The sequence below is a fragment of the Mugil cephalus genome, chromosome 8, assembly GCF_022458985.1.
Source record: "Mugil cephalus isolate CIBA_MC_2020 chromosome 8, CIBA_Mcephalus_1.1, whole genome shotgun sequence".
Classification (NCBI taxonomy): Eukaryota; Metazoa; Chordata; class Actinopteri; order Mugiliformes; family Mugilidae; genus Mugil; species Mugil cephalus.
In genome coordinates this window covers 607,302-631,875 of record NC_061777.1, presented here as the reverse complement: position 1 = coordinate 631,875, position 24,574 = coordinate 607,302, and the positions used below count along the sequence as shown (strand labels likewise).

General features: G+C 38.6%; 4 protein-coding genes and 1 long non-coding RNA gene across 8 annotated transcripts in view; all 5 read right to left on the bottom strand.

Annotated features, from left to right (window-relative positions):
• The window catches only part of LOC125012837, a 16,660-nt gene extending 11,494 nt beyond the window's left edge, over positions 1-5,166 (bottom strand). The window contains exon 1 of one of the 2 annotated variants that reach the window (XR_007113321.1): positions 5,065-5,166. This is a non-coding gene — a long non-coding RNA (uncharacterized LOC125012837). Of the gene's footprint in view, positions 1-1,383; positions 1,397-5,064 lie in introns of those variants that run through there. The other variant, XR_007113322.1, reaches the window with a different exon arrangement.
• LOC125012833 (testis-expressed protein 43-like) overlaps positions 1-21,976 on the bottom strand; it is a 33,728-nt gene extending 11,752 nt beyond the window's left edge. The window contains exons 1-4 of one of the 3 annotated variants that reach the window (XM_047593011.1): positions 21,892-21,973; positions 20,388-20,496; positions 20,114-20,307; positions 19,841-20,024 (exon numbers count right to left, since the gene is read on the bottom strand). In XM_047593011.1, coding sequence (XP_047448967.1) covers positions 20,128-20,307; positions 20,388-20,496; positions 21,892-21,926 — 324 coding nt within the window. In that variant the 5' untranslated portion in view covers positions 21,927-21,973 and the 3' untranslated portion in view covers positions 19,841-20,024; positions 20,114-20,127. Of the gene's footprint in view, positions 1-19,840; positions 20,025-20,113; positions 20,308-20,387; positions 20,497-21,891 lie in introns of those variants that run through there. The other 2 variants (XM_047593009.1, XM_047593010.1) reach the window with 2 other exon arrangements.
• LOC125012789 (nuclear factor 7, brain-like) lies at positions 2,987-5,054 on the bottom strand. Its single transcript, XM_047592933.1, has one exon. The coding sequence runs from the start codon at positions 5,028-5,030 to the stop codon at positions 3,612-3,614; it is 1,419 nt and encodes a 472-aa protein (XP_047448889.1). The 5' UTR covers positions 5,031-5,054; the 3' UTR covers positions 2,987-3,611.
• Positions 8,709-10,923, bottom strand: LOC125012792 (nuclear factor 7, brain-like). The gene has a single exon (XM_047592935.1). The coding sequence runs from the start codon at positions 10,746-10,748 to the stop codon at positions 9,333-9,335; it is 1,416 nt and encodes a 471-aa protein (XP_047448891.1). The 5' UTR covers positions 10,749-10,923; the 3' UTR covers positions 8,709-9,332.
• LOC125012798 (nuclear factor 7, brain-like) lies at positions 15,633-18,570 on the bottom strand. Its single transcript, XM_047592942.1, has one exon. It carries the CDS (start codon positions 18,568-18,570, stop codon positions 17,167-17,169), a length of 1,404 nt encoding a protein of 467 aa, XP_047448898.1. The 3' UTR covers positions 15,633-17,166.
• Positions 21,977-24,574: the final 2,598 nt, after the last annotated feature.

The window sequence follows — 24,574 nt, the reverse complement described above, 5'->3', positions numbered from 1 at the left end:
ATGGCATCACGTACGTTGGGGATCATGGGATGTCCGGCTGAGAACGTTGGGATGTGGGAGCGGGAACGTCTGGGAGGGAACGTGACAGTTAGTGTGGATTTCAGATTTCAAACGTTATGAAGTAGTCCAACAACAGTCTGATTGTTTTCACCTCAACAACAGCTGCATTTTTTCTTCATTATTTGGAAAGAAACTAAATTATTTTCCATCACATCATGATTTATTTCCCAGTTCTGTTTTCTTACTTTGTGTTTATTTTTTTTTGTTTTGAGGATTTTAATTCCTCTTTATCCATCTCTGAGTCCAGAGGAATGTTGTGTTTAATAAAAGAATAGTTTTTATTTCATCTGCTCTGTCTAAACTTAGCATTTAGTAAAAACTCAACAGTAATAAACCAGTGAATAATTTGTGCTTCACCTGTACTGATGCAGGTTTATTTTGCTTTAGTGGAGACGTGACGACCTGACGATTCTGCTGCAGCCATCATTTATGTTTCTGTTGCCCGGTAGAGAAAGAAGTCCTGTAAACTTTTTTAGTTCCAGGATTATTTGCAGCTCCACTAGACAAAGTGTGGTTAAATCAGAGGCTGCAGAATTCCAGCAGGAGAAGGAAACTTGATTTTTTTCTCTAGACTGCTGCTGTTTGTGCTTGTGTTTGCTGTTACTCTTAAAGCAGAACCTCAGTCGTAGGAACAAATATTTATGCTTTAATTCCTGGATTGAAAAGAGAATCACATAAATGTGACAGTTTAAAGGTTTAATGAGGAGAATTCATGGTAGAAATTTTCCAACACGGGTTTAACTGCTCCTGTGTTGCAGCAGGATTTACAGAATTGTGATGTGACGTTCACTGTGTCTCTATGTCCTAATAATCTGGTTTCTCCACAGGCTGGGATCACCTGGAAGAAAATGAGAGCTTGGATTCTCCTTGACAGAGAAGATGGTCCCGTCCTCAACTCTCCATCAGTCCAGTTCTCCAGTGTGGTAGGACGGCTAAAACCTCACTTCCTCCTCCTTGACTTTTTGTCAGACTCAACTAAAAGTGAATGAATTTAGCTGAAGCAAAAAACCTTGAAGGAAACTTGAGTGTTGTGACATTTTCCAGACATTTGGTCCCACACACAAACTAAACTGGAATCATCTCTGAGCTTCGTGTTTGACATGTGAAGCTCAGCTGAAACATGTTTATTGCTTCACTGAAGACTAATCCGTCCACTGGCGTCAATTCATTGGAAGTAGAAAGGACCCTGTGGCTCCAGCTGCTCATTGTGTCTCTTCAAACACCTCCCACTCACTTAGTTGCTGGTTCAATACACTCAAGTCCTCTGAAGGAACCTGTAATGTGTCAGCTGTTTCCAGTGGAATAATCAGTAACTCTACTCACTCATGTGGCTCAGAGCTCCCGAAACCCGTCGGCCATTTTTGTTGACTGCCCAGAGTCGCCATAGAAACCCCCCCCCCAGTGCTAAAGGGGTTTGGGGTTGGAAACAAGGACAAACCCTGGGAAGGGAAGCTCTCAGCTTTTTGGCCCCCAACTGATTCTCAGGTTAGATTCTACGATACACGACTGAAGTTTTAAACAATAAATACTCGGGTAGAAAGCGGGCAGTAAATTTTCCCTCAGCATATTACTCATCTGAAGACACAAATGAAAAAATTTTCCCAAAAAATTTCCTTTTTGTGTTAAGAGAAAAACAAATAATTTGTTTTGGACTCTAAAACATAAAAGGGTTTTTCACAAAATTAAATGTTAGGAGCCCAGTGTTGTTGGTAAAAAAACGACAGGGGAAATTTAAATGACCCCTAAAAAACCTCCCATGTGCCCCTGAATGCAATCAACAAAAAGGGAAATTTTAAAACCCAAAAACTGACCCCGTGACAGCTTTTTAAAAACAAAAAGAATGAATCTACAATAAAAACAGGAAAAGAGGAATGAAAAAAAATATTAGGGGTAAAAAGTGAAAATTTTTTTTTCAAAATATAAAATTTATTTTCCCCAAAATAAAAACAAATCAGTGGGAAACTGTTTATATGTTTTTTTTTCACAAACAGTTACATTAACACATGTAAAATTAAAGGGAAACATTTAAAAAAGTTTAAAATGTGAAAATGAAAAAACACAATTTTAGATTCTCTTGTGGTCGAATTGGGAACAACACTTCCATTTTTAACATGAATAAAAACATAAAACTTAAAGTTTGTACAATCAGAAAAGATCTTATTTACTTTTTTATTTACTTTTTTTAACAAAAAGCATTTGATTATTTCATCTAGTTTCAACAACTTTTTTTTCCTAAATGTGACAATAAATAAGACGCAAGTTCTGAGAATCTTTTAACATCGTCTTATTCCAGCTGATAGAGATATTATCTTACTACCAAATACACATGTACTGTAGTCACTGCATTTTCTGATGAGACAGAAATGAAATTTAAGATATTACTTCTAGATTAAATAATAGAAATCACCCTGATTCTGAACTCATTCAACACCTTAACCAGAACTGGACCAAGAGTTTATAGAAAAGAACATTGACTGTTTTATTTAACCTATATGTCAAATACTATTGTTGTGCAAATTATAGGATCCATAAAAATAACTAAATTTGCTATCATGCATCAAACTTGACTATGAAACAAGAAGGAGTGTGGCACAAAGCTCTGTTAGTGGAAAACAATGGTGCTGTTTGTTTTCTGTAGTTCCACCATATACCCACTAGATGGAAGCAAAGGACCACGTGTTAAATTGAGGCTCAGGGATTCATATCTTTTACCAATATCTGCAAATAATTCAACAAATCACATGTGGACAGTTGTATTTGTAGTTTTAAAGCTGAGTTTTTACAGACATTATCACAAAAACACCACACACTCTGTTTGTGACCTAATTACAGGAAGTTAATTACATGAGTAGAAGTGACTGGACACACTGAGCATGTTTGTTAGAAGCCAAGAGAGCATCATTCAGATTATAGTATGATCAGAGTATTTAAGGAACAACATGAGACTTTATTCTGTTATAATCCATTAAACATGAGCAGAATATCAACAACATGAAGTTACATCCTACACAAATTAAACACAACTAAATCATTGGCAACCACACAACATCATTCATTTCAGAGTGTTGGATTAACAGTTTCTGTGAACCAAGGAAATAAATCAGTTCTGCTGTAGAATAAAATAAGAACAATCAATCAGACACAATGAATTTAGATTCACTGAACCACTGAAAATCTCATTAGAACATGTTAAAGGATAAAATAACTCATCATTGGAGGGAAAAAAAAGACTTTTAAGTCTTTTAGTGGAAAGGATAAAATAACAGTCGAGGAAAAAAAACTTTCAGATTAAAAATATGTTCTTGTTCTAATCAAATATTAACATTTTTTTCAATTAGAACATTCACAAACACTTTTAACCACTGTTGAGGTCTTCATGTTTAATTATGCACATTTAAAATAATTCATTTAAAATTACAACCAACCTTCAGCAGAATGAAAAAGTCTTTTGGTGGAAACCATCACTGTTGTGTGATGATGACTTTACAGGGAAATGAACCTCGAATGATTGTCACAGAAAAACAAACATCTCTGAACATCACAGAGAAATCTCACTTTCTGATTCTGATATCAGAGGTTTTGGCAGCACCAGCTTTTGCAACACTGAAATATGGGAAGAGTTTCTCAGTGAAAGTGTCTCTGTGAGTGTAGATGTGAGTCATGTCTTCAGAGTTGTAGAAGGACACCTCCCCCCTGTCATAGTCCAGCTGGACTCTGATCCTCTGGAGACTCTTCTTCACTGTCACAGTCTGACCAACACCATTAGTATATTTTCCATCACGATGCCATAAACACCAGATTCCATATTCTGGTGAAACAAATATCTCTCCCTTCCTGTCAACTGACTCTTTAGCTAAACCAACAATCCAGTTAGGATGATCTCCCACCTCCACCTCCCAGCTGTGTTTCCCTGAGCTGAAGCCCTCAGAGCCCAGAGCAGTGGTGTAGTTAGTGTTTCTCTCTGGATTGTCAGGAAGCTGCTGCTTTGTGTCTCCGCATCTCACACTGGTCAGATCATCAGACAGATAGTGCCAGGGGCTTGCAGTGTTTGGGTCCAGAATGACAGGACTGAAGTGGACCTTCTCCTCCATCTTCTCCCAGACTCTGAAGGCCAGGTTGCCCAGGTGTTTGGCCACATCTATCAGGGCTCCTGAGACCAGCTGTGGATCTGACAGTGAGCACTGGGCTCTGGCTCTGGTCTGAGTGGCTTTATAACTGCTGAGGAATGGCACCTGGTGTTTCTGCAGCTCTTCTTCAACAGCAGAGATACTGTCTGACAGAGAGGAGATCTGCTCCTGAATCCTCTTCATCTCTCTGCTCACAGTCTTCCCCTTCTGCTCCTCTTCCTCCCTCAGAGCTGCCAGTCTGGACTCCTCTTCCTCTTTCAGGAACTGGTGGAGCTTGTTGAACTCTGCTCTGATCTGCCTCTCTGTGGACAGCAGCTGCTTCTTGGAGTGTTCAATCACCTCATTGTATGTTTCCTCCACTTGTTTGTATTTGTTCCTCTTGTCCCTCAGAGACTTTAAGTTAGATTTCAGCTGCTCCTTCATGTCACTGACTGCTTGTTCTATAGGAACCACTTTGTGATTGTGGTGGAGAGAAAACTCACAGACAGGACACACAGCTCTCTGCTCATCCACACAGAACAGTTTAGGCTCTTCTTCTTTGTGTTTACTACAAACCACCATTAATGACTTCTCTTTTCCCTTTTCTGTCTCAGATGATCCAGATTTCTGTCTTCCAGCAAAGGAGTCAGCCAGTTCCTTCAGTGCAAAGTTAACAAAAGGATTCTCTTTTGAGGATTTCCTTTTACAAATAGGACAGTTTTTGTTTTTAGCTTGTTCCCAGAATTTCTGCAGGCAGCTTGAACAGAAGTTGTGGTTGCAGCTCAGAGACACAGGATCTCTGAAAGTCTCTGAACACACATGGCAGCTCAGAAAACTTTCAACAAGTGCAACTTTCTCAGCCATTTGTAACTGAAGTAGTTTCAACAGCAGGACTCACCAATGTACAGTCTCTTCACTTTTCTTCTTAAAATCCTCCAAATATGTGTTTTCCTGCAGAGATCGTAGACCCTGTAATGGCGTCTGAGCCTGATTTCAATCTACTTTCAGTTTCTTTCACCTCAGTCATGAGAATTACTTCCTGTCAGTAAAGCTGTAGTGTCATTTTATCTCCAGCAGATGGCGCCATGACGTCCTCCACAGCTGAATATTCTGCTTTTATTTTAGTACAAATCAGTTTCTTTGTTTGTTCACATGTTGCTCACTCTTTAATATTTAAACTCTTTTTTTATTTTGTAATACTTAAGAAAGCATTCAGGTCCTTAATCTCATAAAAATACTAATTATTTAAAAGGGTGATGTTTGTGCTTCAGTCCTCCAGGGTGGAGTTAATATTTCCAGTTGTCTTAAATCTCACAGTAAACCAGTTTGACTACATTTCTTCTTCATGAGCGCTGGCTGTGGCAGAGACGCTCCCGACCACAAAAACACAAAGACTCCTCCAGAGGAAGCACAGGGATCCCAGCCAGAGCTGCGTTCTGAACCACACATTCACACGCAGTCAGTCTGACTGCACAGTCTGCAGGGAGGTGCGTTTGTTTCCTCCACTGGCGCCTACCTTCATCAGCAGCCTCTGGTTCTTCATGTCCTGTTTCCATGGTATCACGTACAGTTTGGGGATCATGGGATGTCCGGCTGAGAACGTTGGGATGTGGGAGCGGAAACGTCTGGGAGGGAATGTGACAGTTAGTGTGGATTTCAGATTTCAAACGTTATGAAGTAGTCCAACAACAGATTGTTGTCTGATTGTTTTCACCTCAACAACAGCTGCATTTTTTCTTCATTATTTGGAAAGAAACTAAATTATTTTCCATCACATCATGATTTATTTCCCAGTTCTGTTTTCTTACTTTGTTTTTTTTCTGTTTTGAGAATTTTAATTCCTCTTTTTCCATCTCTGAGTCCAGAGGAATGTTGTGTTTAACAAAAGAAAATTTTTATTTCATCTGCTCTGACTAAACTTAGCATTTAGTAAAAACTCATCAGTAATAAATCAGTGAATAATCTGTGCTTCACCTTGTACTGATGCAGATTTATTTTGCTTTAGTGGAGACGTGACGACCTGACGATTCTGCTGCAGCCATCATTTATGTTTCTGTTGCCCAGTAGAGAAAGAAGTCATGTAAACTTGTTTTAGTTCCAGGATTATTTGCAGCTCCACTAGACAAAGTGTGGTTAAATCAGAGGCTGCAGAATTCCAGCTGGAGAAGGAAACTTGATTTCTTCTCTAGACTGCTGCTGTTTGTGCTTGTGTTTGCTGTTACTCTTAAAGCAGAACCTCAGTCGTAGGAACGTGTCAAATATTTGTGCTTTAATCAAGTCCTGGATTGAAAAGAGAAACACATAAATGTGACAATTTAAAGGTTTGATGAGGAGAATTCATGGTAGAAATTTTCCAACACTCATGCAGTGAAGTGCTCTACAGTTGACATGAATTCATGGGTTTAACTGCTCCTGTGTTGCAGCAGGATTTACAGAATTGTGATGTGATGTTCACTGTTTCTCTATGTCCTAATAATCTGGTTTCTCCACAGGCTGGGATCACCGGGAAGAAAATGAGAGCTTGGATGACGAGCCAGCATCCATCAGACGCCACTGGACCAGATGGTCCCGTCCTCAACTCTCCATCAGTCCAGTTCTCCAGTGTGGTAGGACGGCTAAAGCCTCACTTCCTCCTCCTTGACTTTTTGTCAGACTCAACTAAAAGTGACTGAATTCAGCTGAAGCAAAAAACCTTGAAGGGAAACTTGAGTGTTGTGACATTTTCCAGACATTTGGTCCCACACACAAACTAAACTGGAATCATCTCTGAGCTTCATGTTTGACGTGTGAAGCTCAGCTGAAACATGTTTATTGCTGCACTGAAGACTAATCTGTCCACTGGCGTCAATTCATTGGAAGTAGAAAGGACCCTGTGGCTCCAGCTGCTCACTGTGTCTCTTCAAACACCTCCCACTCACTTATATACTGGTTCAATACACTCAAGTCCTCTGAAGGAACCTGTAATGTGTCAGCTGTTTCCAGTGGAATAATCAGTAACTCTACTCACTCATGTGGCTCAGAGCTCCCTGCAGCGTCGGCCATGTTTGTTGACTGTCAGAGTTGCCGTAGAAACCCTCCCCCCAGTGCATCATGGGGCTTGGGTAGGATTACAAGGACAGACCCTGGGAGTGAAGCTCTCAGCTGTTGGTCCCAACTGGAGTCTCAGTTAGATTCTACGAGACACGACTGAAGATTTACAATAAATACTCAGGTGGCAGCAGGACAGTGACTTTCTCAACATATTACTGCATCTGATGACACAAACGTAAATTTTCAACATTTCCTTGTTGTATTAAGAGAAAAAAAATAATCATATTGACTGTAAAATAATAATAGTCTCACAGAAATTAAATATGTAGGAGTAAGTGTTGTTGGTAGAAACTGACAGTGGAATAAACTGACACTAAATAACCATGTGACCTGAAAGCATCAACAACAAGTGAGTTTAACCAAATCTGACCAGTGACAGCTTTTTAACACAGAATGAATCTACAATAGAACAGGAAAGAGGAAGGAAAACAAATATTAGAATGAAAGTGAAACGTTTATAACAGAATAGAACTTTATTCTTCAAAATAAAATCAGATCAGTGAATCTGTTTATATGTTTATTTTCACAAACAGTTACATTAACACATGTATTATTAAAGTAAACAGTAGAAATGGTTTACATGTCAAAATGAATAACATCAATTTTAGACTCTCCTGTGGTCAAATTGGGAACAACACTTCCATTTTTAACATGAATAAAAACATAAAACTTAAAGTTTCTACAATAATAAAATATCTTATTTAGATTTTTATTTACTTTTTTATAACAACAAACATTTGATTATTTCAACAACTTCTTTTTCTAAATGTAACACTAAATACGACGAAAGTGCTGAGAATCTTTTAACATCGTCTTATTCCAGCTGATGGAGATATCATCTTACTACCAAGTACACATGTACTGTAGTCACTGCATTTTCTGAAGAGACAGAAATGAAATTTAAGATATTTCTTCTAGATTAAATGATAGAAATCACCCTGATTCTGAACTCATTCAACACCTTAACCAGAACTGGACCAAGAGTTGATAGAAAAGAACATTGACTGTTTTATTTAACAAATTATATCATTGTGCACATAATAGAATCCATAAAAATGACTAAACTTTCTATCATGCATCAAACCTGACTATGAAACAAGTCAAGAAGAAGTGTGGCACAAAGCTCTGTTAGTGGAAAACAATGGTGCTGTTTGTTTTCTGTAGTTCCACCATATACCCACTAGATGGAAGCAAAGGACCACGTGTTAAATTAAGGCTCAGGGATTCATATCTTTTACCAATATATGCAAATAATTCAACAAAGCACATGTGGACAGTTGTATTTGTAGTTTTAAAGCTGAGTTTTTAGAGACATTATCACAAAAACACCACACACTCTGTTTATGACCTAATTACAGGAAGTTAATTACATGACAAGAAGTGACTGGACACACTGAGCATGTTTGTTAGAAGCCAAGAGAGCATCATTCAGATTACAGTATGATCAGAGTATTTACTGAACAACATGAGACTTTATTCTGTTATAAACCATTAAACATGAGCAGAATATCAACAACATGAAGTTACATCCTACACAAACTAAACACAACTAAATCATTGGCAACCACACAACATCATTCATTTCAGACGGTTGGATTAACAGTTTCTGTGAACCAAGGAAATAAATCAGTTCTGCTGTAGAATAAAATAAGAACAATCAATCAGACACAATGATTTTAGATTCACTGAACCACTGAAAATCTGATTAGAACATGTTAAAGGATAAAATAACTCATCATTGGAGGGAAAAAAAAGACTTTTAAGTCTTTTAGTGGAAAGGATAAAATAACAGTCGAGGAAAAAAAACTTTCAGATTAAAAATATGTTCTTGTTCTAATCAAATATTAACATTTTTTCAATTAGAACATTCACAAACACTTTTAACCACTGTTGAGGTCTACATGTTTAATTATGTACATTTAAAATAATTTATTTAAAATTACAACCAACCTTCAGCAGAATGAAAAAGTCTTTTAGTGGAAACTATCACTGTTGTGTGATGATGACTTTACAGAGAAATTAACCTCAAATGATTGTCACAGAAAAACAAACATCTCTGAACATCACAGAGAAATCTCACTTTCTGATTTTGATCTCAGAGGTTTTGGCAGCACCAGCTTTATAGACATGAAAATATGGGAAGAGTTTCTCAGTGAAAGTGTCTCTGTGAGTGTAGATGTGAGTCATGTCTTCAGAGTTGTAGAAGGACACCTCCCCCCTGTCATAGTCCAGCTGGACTCTGATCCTCTGGAGACTCTTCTCTACCGTCACAGTCTGACGAACAACATTATAGTATTTTCCATCACGATGCTTTAAACGCCAGACTCCATATTCTGGTGAAGATAATCTCTCTCTCTTCCTGTCAACTGACTCTTTAACTAAACCAACACTCCAGTCAGGATGATCTCCCACCTCCACCTCCCAGCTGTGTTTCCCTGAGCTGAAGCCCTCAGAGCCCAGAACAATGGCATACCTAGTGTTTCTCTCTGGATTGTTAGGAAGCTGCTGCTTTGTGTCTCCACGTCTCACACTGGTCAGATCATCAGACAGATAGAGACTAGGATATGCAGTGTTTGGGTCCAGAATGACAGGACTGAAGTGGACCTTCTCCTCCATCTTCTCCCAGACTCTGAAGGCCAGGTTGCCCAGGTGTTTGGCCACATCTATCAGGGCTCCTGAGACCAGCTGTGGATCTGACAGTGAGCACTGGGCTCTGGCTCTGGTCTGAGTGGCTTTATAACTGCTGAGGAATGGCACCTGGTGTTTCTGCAGCTCTTCTTCAACAGCAGAGATACTGTCTGACAGAGAGGAGATCTGCTCCTGAATCTTCTTCATCTCTCTGCTCACAGTCTTCCCCTTCTGCTCCTCTTCCTCCCTCAGAGCTGCCAGTCTGGACTCCTCTTCCTCTTTCAGGAACTGGTGGAGCTTGTTGAACTCTGCTCTGATCTGCCTCTCTGTGGACAGCAGCTGCTTCTTGGAGTGTTGAATCACCTCATTGTATGTTTCCTCCACTTGTTTGTATTTGTTCCTCTTGTCCTCCAGAGACTTTAAGTCAGATTTCAGCTGCTCCTTCAGGTCACTGACTGCTTGTTCTATAGGAACCACTTTGTGATTGTGATGGAGAGAAAACTCACAGACAGAACACACAACTCTCTGCTCATCCTCACAGAACAGTTTAGGGTCTTCTTTGTGTTTACTACAAACCTCCATTAATGACTTCTCTTTTCCTTTTTCTGTCTCAGATGATCCAGATTTCTGTCTTCCAGCAAAGGAGTCAGCCAGTTCCTTCAGTGTAAAGTTAACTGGAGGATTTTCTTTTGAGGATTTTCTTTTACAAATAGGACAGTTTTTGTTTTTAGCTTGTTCCCAGAATTTCTGCAGGCAGCTTGAACAGAAGTTGTGGTTGCAGCTCAGAGACACAGGATCTCTGAAAGTCTCTGAACACACATGGCAGCTCAGATAACTTTCAAGAACAGCAGCTTTCTCAGCCATTTTCTCCGATTTCAAATTGTTCTTAAAGAAGAAACTCACCCAGGTGAATTATCTTCAGCTTGTCTCTGAGTTTCTTTCAGTCCTCCAAGTAAATATTGTTCAGTTTGAGATCTCACGTCCTGCCACTGTGTCTTTGCTTCAACGATGTTATGTCAAGATTGTCAATGATTTTCAAAGTGTGCTCTCAATTTCATCCCCAACATGTATTGGTTAATTATTAACCTCTATATAATTCTATTTTATGACTTTTAGATAGAACATGTTGTGTCTTTAAACTTTTGTAACCTGACTGAATGTGACACTGGTTGGTGTCTGATTATAACTCATCCACATATATACACACGTATCTATTTCATCCTTTTTGTTATTTCCACTTCACTTTTCATTTTTTGTACAACTATGTGTATGTGCACGTATTTAATGATAATTCCTTTTAAACAGGATCAATAAAATCTAATCTTTGGACTTTGCATGACAGCTTTTATTATTCTGCACCTCCCCTTTAGATTGACTGGTGCATCATAATCTAGTTACTTTTTATACACCTTCTGACTGTCAGTGTTATTTTCTACAACACTCAGACATGAACTGTGCTTGAAGAGGCAACCCAAAAAAATAATTAGTTTTTACTCACTAGAACCTCATATTCATCAACTGTGTATATAAGGAAATCTTTAAAAAGATATATATATAATATAGAAAACCAAACACAAGGAAAACATAAAATTAACTTTTCAGGATAGTGCTACCCTCGGTGGATCTTGTGGAGACAACCCAGACTACTGTATCTAGTACTCTTGTTTTTTCTTAAAATCTGTCTCAATTTCTCCACTTGCTCCATTTTTTCGTTTTTTTAATTTTTTTTTATTGATATACTATATTGATCCCCGAGGGGAAGTTCTGCCCTGCTGTTCACACACAGTAATGTGTACAGTTGGAGCAGTGGCCTGTAGCCCCTCTGGTGGCTGCACCCGGGGAGCATTTTGGGGGTTAGGTGCTTGCTCAGGGCACTACAGCCATGGACAGGGCGGGAGGCGAACCTGTGACCCTTTGAACCCCAAGCTGTGCTGTAAAGTCCTAAATCACACACTAGCCAGGTAGTTAATGTGATTGATCATGCAATGAATGAATGAAACTGAACTATTATGTTACATAACCTAGCTGAGCTAGTAAGACCTGTGCAGTCCCCGCCCTTGCTTCCAATCAGCCAATGAGAAATGCTCTTTTGTCCTGAACTGCCCAAACTGCCCAAGCTGAAGTGTGTATTGTACATGCAGAAGTTGACCAGTCCACAACACTGCGGGACAGGTCCAACTCAGCTGTGTCCCACCGGGCAGAAACAGAGACACAGCATCATCAGGCACAGCGAACTATTCATACACAACTACACTAGAAAGAGTGTCTACAGAGGAGATTGCACTTATCAAATGCAGACGGTTTGTTGGGGACCAAGTTTATTATTTATTAACTTATGTGCAGCAACATATTTGACACAGAAAAACTGATGAAGCTTATAATCCTCCACTGTACAGCAGCGCTCTCTGGTGTGCCAGTGCCCTTAATGCAAAGAAACCACTGCTCCCATGTGACCTAAATGCATAAATAAAAAGTAAATTTAATCAAATCTGACCAGTGACAGCTCTTTTACACAACATTTAAAATGGAAAACATGAATGAAAACAAATTCTCTTTTACCAACACATAACAATTACTGGAAAAAAAACACCTTTTTGTCTTAAAACCATGTCTTTTAGAGACATTACTTAATTATAGGAAGTTAAATACATGAGAAGAATTGAGCATCTTTGTTAGAAGCCAAGAGAGCATCATTCAGATGACAGTATGATCAGAGTATTTACTGAACAAATTGACACAATATTATAATCCATTAAACATGAGCAGAATATCAACAACATGAAGTTAAATCACTGAACCCCTGAAAATCTCATTATAACACAAGGATAAAATAACTCATCAGTGGAAAAAAAAATCTGACTAAAAATATGTACTTGTTCTAATCAAATATTGTTTTCAGTTAAAACATTCAGACACTTTTAACTGCTGTTGAGGTCTACATGTTTAATTATGCACATTGAAAATAATTCATTTAAAATTACAACCTACCTTCAAGTAGAATGAAAAAGTCTTTTAATGGAAACTATCACTGTTGCGTGATGATGACTTTACAGTGAAATGAACCTCGAATGATTGTCAGAGAAAACAAACAAATCTCTGGACATCACAGAGAAATCTCACTTTCTGATTCTGATGAGTATTTACTGAACAACATGAGACTGTGTTCTGTTATAATCCATTAAACATGAGCAGAATATCAACAATTCTAGGTTCGACTCCTGGCTGGCTCGCCACTTATCTTAATTTCGAAGTTCCTCCAGGGAATGAATCAAGTATTTTTCTATTTCTATTCTTATCTAGGATCGGAGATGCCAACCAAGTGTGACAGGCGTTGAAGGAGAATTTTGTCGTTGTTTGTGGTGTTGAAGGCTAGTCTGTGGTCTAAACAAATTTAGATGGAGCATCTTCTGTCATCCGCAGCACTAGTCAGCCTTAAAAGAGCTGTCTCTGTGCTGTGGTGTTCATTGAACCGTGACTGGAAATTTTCAGAAAATTTTGTTTTGGTTTCAAAAAGACAGAGTCAGATTAAAATCTTTTAATCTTTTTATCTTTTCTAACACCTTGGATAAAAAAGAAAGCTCAGAAATCACTGTAAAATTGCTTGGAATATTTGGGTCCAGACCAGGCTTCTTGTGGAGTGGCTGGACTATGAAATGCTTGTTAACTCCCATGTGACCTGAATGCATAAACACCAAGTTCACCTAATCTGACCAGTGGCAACTCTTTTACACAACATTTAAAATGGATAACAGGAGTTAAAACAAATATTACATCAGAAGTGTGTTTCAAAATAGATCTTTATTGTCTAAAATAAAATCAGATCAGCGGTTAGATATTAGAAATCACCCAGATAGCAATGGTATCATTCTAAATTCATTTGACAACCCCATAACCAGAACTGGACCAATAGCTTGATAGCAATACCACAAAGCAACAGGATACCAACATGATATTACCACTACAGGACTCTAAGTACACATAAATAAACTACTGACTGTTTTGACGTATACATTAAATTCTGTTGTTGTGCACATTATGGAATTCACAAAAATAACTAAACTGGCTATTGTGCATGAAACTTGACAATGAAACCAGTCAAGAAAGAGTGTGGCATATTATTGCAAAGCTCTGTTAGTGGAAAGCCATAGTGCTGTTTGTTTTCTGTAATTCCACCATATACCCACTAGGTGGAGGCAAACGACCAAAAATTGTGTGAAATTGAGGCTCAGGGATGCGACAGAAACATGACTCAATTACAGGAAGTTAAATACATGAGATGAAGTGACTGGACACAATCAGCATGTTTAGCCAAGAGAGCATCATTCAGATTACAGTATGATCAGAGTATTTACTGAACAACATGAGACTATATTCTGTTATAATCCATTAAACATGAGCAGAATATCAACATGAAGTTACATCCTACACAAACTAAAAACAAAACGTCATTCATTTCAGACAGTTGGATTAACTGTTTCTGTGAAACAAGGAAATACACCAGTTGTACTGTAGAATGAAATAAGAACAATCATTCAGACACAATGCTTTTCAGTGAACCACTGAAAATCTCATTAGAACATGTTAAAGGATAAAATAACTCATCAGTAGCGGAAATGAAATTCAAACAAAAAGATGTATTTGTTCTGATGGAATCTTAACAGACTGAATTCATACTCTCATTTAAAATTACAACCAACCTTCAAGTAGAATGAAAAAGTCTTTTAGTGGAAACTATCACTGTTGTGTGATGATGACTTTACAGAAAAATGAACCTCGAATGATTGTCACAGAAAAACAAACATCTCTGAACATCACAGAGAAATCTTACTTTCTGATTATGGAACCAGTGATTTTGGCAGCACCAGCTTCGCCAATACTGAGATACGGGAAGAGTTTCTCAGTGAAAGTGTCTCTGTGAGTGTAGATGTGAGTCATGTCTTCAGGATTGTAGAAGGACACCTCCCCCCTGTCATAGTCCAACTGGACTCCTCTGGAGATCCTTCTTCAAGTCTTCTTAAGTCAAGTCTTATCACCATTGGTGTATTTCCCATCACCATTTTCCATCACCATGCCATAAACACCAGGGCTTGGGTAGGATTACAAGGACACACCCTGGGACTGAACCTCTCAGCTGTTGGTCCCAACTGGAGTCTCAGTTAGATTCTATGAGAAACAACTGAAGATTTACAATAAATACTCAGGTAGCAGTAGGACAGTGACTTTCTCAGCATATTTCTGCATCATTACTGCATGAACAGTGTGAATGTTGGAACGTCTTTTATTTGTTGCCCTCTTGTGGTCAAATTGGGAACAACACTTCTATATTTAAAGCGGATGAAAACATAAATTCGCTGGAATCAGAAAAGATCTTATTTACTTTAAGTCATGACCATTAACAATAAGCATTTGTTAATTTAAACAACTTTTTTTCTGAATGTGAAACAAATGCTTAGAATCTTTCTTTCTCAACATTGTGTTGTTCAAGGTTTGCAGGTACATTTTAATATTTTTTACTACTGTCTAATATGAGCTCAAAGATGTGGGCTCTACAGAATCCTGATGAACTCACAACCAAAAACATGCAGGGAACAATTAAATAAACTACAATAACAGAACAAAAACACAATGCTCACATTGATCATGGACTTTCTCATGTTGACGTAAATGTAAAAATGAAATGACTGTAGCTGCTCCCAAAGCTTTTCCTCTGGTCAGACGGATAAAACCACGCATCCAACTGATGTTTGACTGAGTTTTATTGTCTTTCTTTCATACTTCAAGTACGCTGATAATGACCTCAAACACTTCCAAATGAAATTACAATTCACATGTTTAACACCCATGTAAGAAGTATGTTTACACAAAAATATTCGCGCAATAAAGAAATTGGCACATTTTCAGTGGCAGCTACAATGAATAAAGTCCAGGTTATGAGATGCTTCAGGTAACCAGCTGTTAGAGGTATCAGTTTACTACCAAGTACACATGCACTGTAGTCATATTGTTTTCTATTGAGACAAAAGTGAAATTTAAAATATTTCTCCTAGATTTGATGATAGAAAAACACCCTGATAGCAATGATATCATGCACAGAGATGCCACTGAACTCACTGAACAACCCCTTGACTAGAACTGGACGAACAGTTGATAGAAATACCACAAAGCAACAAAATACTACGGATTACCACTTCAGAAAAAGAACATTGACTGTTTCATTTAAACTATATGTCCAATTCTATTATTGTGCACATTATAGAATCCATAAAAATGACTAAACTGGCTATCATGCATCAAACCTGACAATAGATCAAGAAGGAGTGTGGCATATTGATGCAAAAGCTCTGTTAGGGGAACACAATGGTACTGTCTGTTTTCTGTAGTTCCACCATATACCCACTAGATGGAAGCAAAGGACCACGTGTTAAATTGAGGCTCAGGGATTCATATCTGTTACCAATTGATGCAAAATATTCAACAAAGCACATGTGGACAGTTGTATTTGTAGTTTTAAAGCCGAGTCTTTCAGAGACATTATCACAAAAACACCACACACTCTGTTTATGACGTGATTACAGGAAGGTAATTACATGAGAAGAAGTGACTGGACACACTGAGCATGTTTGTTAGAAGCCAAGAGAGGATCATTCAGATTACAGTATGATCAGAGTATTTACCGAACAACATGAGACTTTATTCTGTTATAATCTATCAAACATGAGCAGAATATCAACAACATGAAGTTACATCCTACACAAACTAAACACAACTAAATCATTGATGGCAACCATACAACATCATTCATTTCAGACAGTTTCTGTGAACCAAGGAAATAAATCAGTTCTGCTGTAGAATAAATTAAGAAAAATCAATCAAACACAATGATTTTAGATTCACTGAACCACTGAAAATCTGATTAGAACATGTTAAAGGATAAAATAACTCATCATTGGAGGAGAAAATACTTTTAAGTCTTTTAGTTGAAAGGATAAAATAACAGTCGAAGAAAAAAAACTTTAGATTAAAAATATGTTCTTGTTCTAATCAAATATTAACATTTTTTTTTTATTGAAACATTCACAGACACTTTTAACCACCGTTGAGGTCTACATGTTTAATTATGCACATTTAAAATAATTCATTTAAAATTACAACCAACCTTCAGCAGAATGAAAAAGTCTTTTAGTGGAAACTATCACTGTTGTCTGATGATGAGTTTACAGAGAAATGAACCTCGAATGATTGTCGCAGAAAAACAAACATCTCTGAACATCACAGAAAAATCTCACTTTCTGATTCTGATGTTAGAGGTTTTGGCAGCACCAGCTTCACCAATATTAAAATATGGGAAGAGTTTCTCAGTGAAAGTGTCTCTGTGAGTGTGGATGTGAGTCATGTCTTCAGGGTTGTAGAAGGACACCTCTCCCCTGTCATAGTCCAACTGGACTCTGATCCTCTGGAGACTCTTCTTCACCGTCACAGTCTGACCAGCACCATTTGTGTATTTTCCATCACGATGCCATAAACACCAGATTCCATATTCTGGTGAAGCAAATCTCTTTTCCTTCCTGTCAACTGACTCTTTAGCTAAACCAGCCTTCCAGTCAGGATGATCTCCCACCTCCACCTCCCAGCTGTGTTTCCCTGAGCTGAAGCCCTCAGAGCCCAGAACAGTGGGATACTTAGTGTTTCTCTCTGGGTTGTTAGGAAGCTGCTGGTCTGTGTCTCCATATCTCACACTGGTCAGATCATCAGACAGATAGAGACAGGAGTGAACAGTGTTTGGGTCAAGAATGACAGGACTGAAGTGGACCTTCTCCTCCCAGACTCTGAAGGCCAGGTTGCCCAGGTGTTTGGCCACATCTGTCAGGGCTCCTGAGACCAGCTGTGGATCTGACAGTGAGCACTGGGCTCTGGCTCTGGTCTGAGTGGCTTTATAACTGCTGAGGAATGGCACCTGGTGTTTCTGCAGCTCTTCTTCAACAGCAGAGATACTGTCTGACAGAGAGGAGATCTGCTCCTGAATCCTCTTCATCTCTCTGCTCACAGTCTTCTCCTTCTGCTCCTCTTCCTCCCTCAGAGCTGCCAGTCTGGACTCCTCTTCCTCTTTCAGGAACTGGTGGAGCTTGTTGAACTCTGCTCTGATCTGCCTCTCTGTGGACAGCAGCTGTTTCTTGGAGTGTTGAATGACCTCATTGTATGTTTCCTCCACTTGTTTGTATTTGTTCCTCTTGTCCTCCAGAGACTTTAAGTCAGATTTCAGCTGCTCCTTCAGGTCACTGACTGCTTGTTCTATAGGAACCACTTTGTGATTGTGGTGGAGCGAAGAGTCACAGACAGGACACACAGCTCTCTGATCATCCTCACAGAACAGTTTAGACTCTTCTTTGTGTTTACTACAAACCTCCATTAATGACTTCTCTTTTCCCTTTTCTGTCTCAGATGATCCAGATTTCTGTCTTCCAGCAAAGGAGTCAGACAGTTCCTTCAGTGTAAAGTTCACCCAAGGATTTTCTTTTGAGGATTTCCTTTTACAAATAGGACAGTTTTTGTTTTTAGCTTGTTCCCAGAATTTCTGCAGGCAGCTTGAACAGAAGTTGTGGTTGCAGCTCAGAGACACAGGATCTCTGAACGTCTCTGAACACACATGGCAGCTCAGGTAACTTTCAAAAAGAGCTCTCTCAGCCATTTTTCTTCCGATTTCAAATTGTTCTTAAAGAAGAAACTCACCCAGGTGAATTATCTTCAGCTTGTCTCTGAATTTCTTTCAGTCCTCCAAGTAAATATTGTTCAGTTCGAGATCTCACATCCTGCTGCTATGTCTTGCTTCAACGATGTCATGTCAAGATTGTCAATGGTTTTCAAAGTGTGCTCTCAATTTCTTCCCCAACACGTATTGGTTAATTATTAACCTCTAAATGATTCTACTTTTATGACTTTTAGATAGAACATGTTGTGTCTTCAAACCTTTGTAACCCGATTGAATGAGACACTGGTTGGTGTCTGATTATGGCTCATCCACATCGATATATACACAAATATCTATTTCATCCTTTTTGTTACTTCAACTTAACTTCATTTTCGTGCAACTATGTGTATGTGCACATATTTAATGATTATTCCTTTGTGTTTTATTACTTTTGATTACGTTGTAACAGGATCAATAAAATCTAATCTTTGGACTTTGCATGACAGCTTTTATTATTCTGCACCTCCCCTTAGATTGACTGGTGCACTATAATATTCTAGTTAGTTTTTATGTACTTTCTGGCTGCCAGTGTTATTTTCTACAACACTCGGACGTGAACTGTGCTTGAAAAGGCAACCCAAAAAATAATTAGTTTTTAACTCAATAGAACCTCATATTCATCAACTGTGTATAAAAGGAAAACTTTAAAAAGAATTTTTTAAATACTTTTCACAAGAAAATCTAGCATTTAATTTTAAGGATAGTGTTAACCTTGGTGAAGTGTGCATTGCACATGCAGCAGTTCACCAGTCCACAACACTACAGGACAGGTCCAACTCAGCTGTGTCCCACCGAGCAGAAACAGAGACACAGCATCATCAGGCACAGCGAACTATTCACACACAACTACACTAGAAAGAGCGTCTACAGAGGAGATTGCATTCATCAAATGTGGACGGTTTGTTGGGGACCAAGTTTATTATTTATTAACTTATGTGCAACAACATATTTGACACAGAAAAACTGATGAAGTTTATAATCCTCCACTGTACAGAAGCGCCCTCTGGTGGGCCCGTGCCCCTAATGCAAATAGGCTGCTCCCATTTAGGTCACATGCTCCCATGTGACTCCGAAATGCATAAATAACAAGTAAATTTAATCACTTCTGACCAGTGACAGCTCTTTGACACAACATTCAAAATGGAAAACAGGAATGAAAACAAATATTACAGCAAAAGTTTAGTTTGTTTCACAATTTAACTTTATTGTCTTATATAAAATAATAGTAATAATAGTTGTCCAAGTTTTAAATGTTTTTTTTTTCTTTTCTTTGTCGCCCTCTTGTGGTCACAGTGGGAACAAGTGAATTTCTATTTTAATGAAGAAGGAGGGAAGGACTGATCTGTCCTCAGGTTTGGTAAAGCCGTCTGGTCGTCACCACAGAGCTGTTGTACCTGCAAGAAAACAGCAGCAAATGTTTCACTTGATTTTCAGCAAATCCTCTGAAATATCTTCATTTAGGTTCCTGTACCCAGCATCTGACCTGAATGAGCTGCATCACCTGGAGAAGTGGGAGGAGTGATGAGCTGTCAGTCCTGTCTGGCTGAGAGGAGCCCAGGAGGAGGAGGAGGAGGAGGAGGTCTGGGTGGAGCGCTGGCTGTGGCAGAGACGCTCCCGACCACAAAAACACAAAGACTCCTCCAGAGGAAGCACAGGGATCCCAGCCAGAGCTGCGTTCTGAACCACACATTCACACACAGTCAGTCTGACTGCACAGTCTGCAGGGAGGTGCGTTTGTTTCCTCCACTGGCGCCTACCTTCATCAGCAGCCTCTGGTTCTTCATGTCCTGTTTCCATGGCATCACGTACAGTTTGGGAATCATGGGATGTCCGGCTGAGAACGTTGGGATGTGGGAGCGGGAACGTCTGGGAGGGAACGTGACAGTTAGTGTGGATTTCAGATTTCAAACGTTAGGAAGTAGTCCAACAACAGTCTGATTATTTTCACCTCATCAACAGCTGCATTTTTTCTTCATTATTTGGAAAGAAACTAAATTATTTTCCATCACATCATGATTCATTTCCCAGTTATGTTTTCTTACTTTGTGTTTTTTTTTCTGTTTTGAGGATTTTAATTCCTCTTTATCCATCTCTGAGTCCAGAGGAATGTTTTGTTTAATAAAAGAATAGTTTTTATTTCATCTGCTTTGACTAAACTTAGCATTTAGTAAAAACTCAACAGTAATAAACCAGTGAATAATCTGTGCTTCACCTTGTACTGATGCAGGTTTATTTTGCTTTAGTGGAGACCTGACGACCTGATGATTCTGCTGCAGTCATCATTTATGTTTCTGTTGCCCAGTAGAGAAAGAAGTCCTGTAAACTTGTTTTAGTTCCAGGATTATTTGCAGCTCCACTAAACAAAGTGTGGTTAAATCAGAGGCTGCAGAATTCCAGCTGGAGAAGGAAACTTGATTTCTTCTCTAGACTGCTGCTGTTTGTGCTTGTGTTTGCTGTTACTCTTAAAGCAGAACCTCAGTCGTAGGAACGTGTCAAATATTTGTGCTTTGATTAAGTCCTGGATTGAAAAGAGAAACATAAATGTGACAGTTTAAAGGTTCGATGAGGAGAATTCATGGTAGAAATGATCAAACGCTCCTGCAGTGAAGTGCTCTACAGTTGACATGAATTCATGGGTTTAACTGCTCCTGTGTTGCAGCAGGATTTACAGAATTGTGATGTGACGTTTACTGTGTCTTTGTGTCCTAATAATCTGTTTTCTCCACAGGCTGGGATCACCTGGAAGAAAATGAGAGCTTGGATTCTCCTTGACAGAGAAGATGGTGAACCAGCATCCATCAGACGCCACTGGACCAGATGGTCCCGTCCTCAACTCTCCATCAGTCCAGTTCTCCAGTGTGGTAGGACGGCTAAAGCCTCACTTCCTCCTCCTCGACTTTTTATCAGACTCAACTAAAAGTGACTGAATTTAGCTGAAGCTAAAACCTTGAAGGGAAACTTGAGTGTTGTCACATTTTCCAGACATTTGGTCCCACACACAAACTAAACTGGAATTATCTCTGAGCTTCATTTTTGACATGTGAAGCTCAGCTGAAACGTGTTTATTGCTGCACTGAAGACTAATCCGTCCACTGGCGTCAATTCATTGGAAGTAGAAAGGACCCTGTGGCTCCAGCTGCTCACTGTGTCTCTTCAAACACCTCCCACTCACTTAGATGCTGGTTCAATACACTCAAGTCCTCTGAAGGAACCTGTAATGTGTCAGCTGTTTCCAGTGGAATAATCAGTAACTCTACTCACTCATGTGGCTCAGAGCTCCCTGCAGCGTCGACCATGTTTGTTGACTGTCAGAGTCGCCGTAGAAACCCTCCCCCCAGTGCATCATGGGGCTTGGGTAGGACTACAAGGACAGACCCTGGGAGTGAAGCTCTCAGCTGTTGGTCCCAACTGGAGTCTCAGTTAGATTCTACGAGACGTGACTGAACATTTACAATAAATACTCAGGTAGCAGCAGGACAGTGACTTTCTCAGTATATTACTGCATCTGATGACACAATTGGAAATTTTCAACATTTCCTTGTTGTGTTAAGATAAAAAATAATCATATTGACTGTAAAACATTAAAAGTTTCACAGAAATTAAACATGTAGGAGTCAGTGTTGTTAGTAGAAACAGACAGTGGAATAAACTGACACTAAATAACTCCCATGTGACCTGAAAGCATCAACAACAAGTGAGTTTAACCAAATCTGACCAGTGACAGCTTTTTAACGCAGAATGAATCTAAAATAGAACAGGAAAGAGGAATGAAAACAAATATCAGAGTAAAAGTGAAAAATTTATTTCAAAATATAACTTTATTCCTCAAAATAAAATCAGATCAGTGAATCTGTTTATATGTTTATTTTCACAAACAGTTACATGAACACATGTATAATTAAAGTAAACAGTAGAAATAATTTACTTGTCAAAATGAATAACATCAATTTTAGACCCTCTTGTGGTCAAATTGGGAACAACACTTCCATTTTAACATGAAGAAAAACATAAAACTTAAAGTTTGTACAATCAGAAAAGATCTTATTTACTTTTTTATTTACTTTTTCTAACAAAAAGCATTTGATTATTTCAACTTTTTTTTCTAAATGTGACAATAAATAAGATGCAAGTGTTGAGAATCTTTTAACATCGTCTTATTCCAGCTGATAGAGATATCATCTTACTACCAAGTACACATGTACTGTAGTCACTGCATTTTCTGAAGAGACAGAAATTAAATTTAAGATATTTCTTCTCGATTAAATAATGGAAATCACCCTGATTCTGAACTCATTCACCAACACCTTAACCAGAACTGGACCAAGAGTTTATAGAAAAGAACATTGACTGTTTTATTTAACCTATATGTCAAATTCTATTGTTGTGCAAATTATAGAATCCATAAAAATAACTAAACTTGCTATCATGCATCAAACTTGACTATGAAACAAGAAGGAGTGTGGCACAAAGCTCTGTTAGTGGAAAACAATGGTGCTGTTTGTTTTCTGTAGTTCCACCATATACCCACTAGATGGAAGCAAAGAACCACGTGTTAAATTGATTCTCAGGGATTCACAAAGTAAACACCACACACTATTTTTGTGACCTAATTACAGGAAGTTAATTACATGACAAGAAGTGACTGGACACACTGAGCATGTTTGTTAGAAGCCAAGAGAGGATCATTCAGATTACAGTATGATCAGAGTATTTACTGAACAACATGAGACTTTATTCTGTGATAATCCATTAAACATGAGCAGGATATCAACAACATGAAGTTACATCCTACACAAACTAAACACAACTAAATCACTGGCAACCACACAGCATCATTCATTTCAGACAGTTGGATTAACAGTTTCTGTGAACCAAGAAAATAATTCAGTTCTGCTGTAGAATAAAATAAGAAGAATCAATCAGACACAATGATTTTAGATTCACTGAACCACTGAAAATCTCATTAGAACATGTTAAAGGATAAAATAACTCATCAGTGGAGGGGAAAAAAGACTTTTACGTCTTTTAGTGGAAAGGATTTAAATAACAATCGAGAAAAAAAACTTTCAGATTAAAAATATGTTCTTGTTCTCATCAAATATTAACATTTTCTCAATTAAAACATTCACAGACACTTTTAACCACTGTTGAGGTCTACATGTTTAATTTTGCACATTTAAAATAATTCATTTAAAATTACAACCAACCTTCAAGTAGAATGAAAATGTCTTTTAGTGGAAACTATCACTGTTGTGTGATGATGACTTTACAGAGAAATGAACCTCAAATGATTGTCACAGAAAAACAAACATCTCTGAACATCACAGAGAAATCTCACTTTCTGATTCTGATGTCAGAGGTTTTGGCAGCACCAGCTTTTGCAACACTGAAATATGGGAAGAGTTTCTCAGTGAAATTGTCTCTGTGAGTATAGATGAGAATCATGCCATCAGAGTTGTAGAAGGACACCTCCCCCCTGTCATAGTCCAGCTGGACTCTGATCCTCTGGAGACTCTGCTTCACTGTCACAGTCTGACCAACACCATTAGAGTATTTTCCACTGCGATGCAACAAACACCAGAATCCATATTCTGGTGAAACAAATATCTTCCCCTTCCTGTCAACTGACTCTTTAGCTAAACCAACATTCCAGTCTGGATGATCTCCCACCTCCATCTCCCAGCTGTGTTTCCCTGAGCTGAAGCCCTCAGAGCCAAATACATGGGTGTGGTTAGTGTTCCTCTCTGGATTGTCAGGAAGCTGCTGCTTTGTGTCTCCATATCTCACACTGGTCAGATCATCAGACAGATAGTTCCAGGGGCTTGCAGTGTTTGGGTCCAGAATGACAGGACTGAAGTGGACCTTCTCCTCCATCTTCTCCCAGACTCTGAAGGCCAGGTTGCCCAGGTGTTTGGCCACATCTATCAGGGTCCTGAGACCACTG

What these genes read in the sequence shown, in the direction of transcription:
- LOC125012789 (XM_047592933.1), bottom strand. Translation starts at nt 5,030, where the DNA reads ATGGCTGAGAAAGTTGCACTTGTTGAAAGTTTTCTGAGCTGCCATGTG.
- LOC125012792 (XM_047592935.1), bottom strand. Translation starts at nt 10,748, where the DNA reads ATGGCTGAGAAAGCTGCTGTTCTTGAAAGTTATCTGAGCTGCCATGTG.
- LOC125012798 (XM_047592942.1), bottom strand. Translation starts at nt 18,570, where the DNA reads ATGGCTGAGAGAGCTCTTTTTGAAAGTTACCTGAGCTGCCATGTGTGT.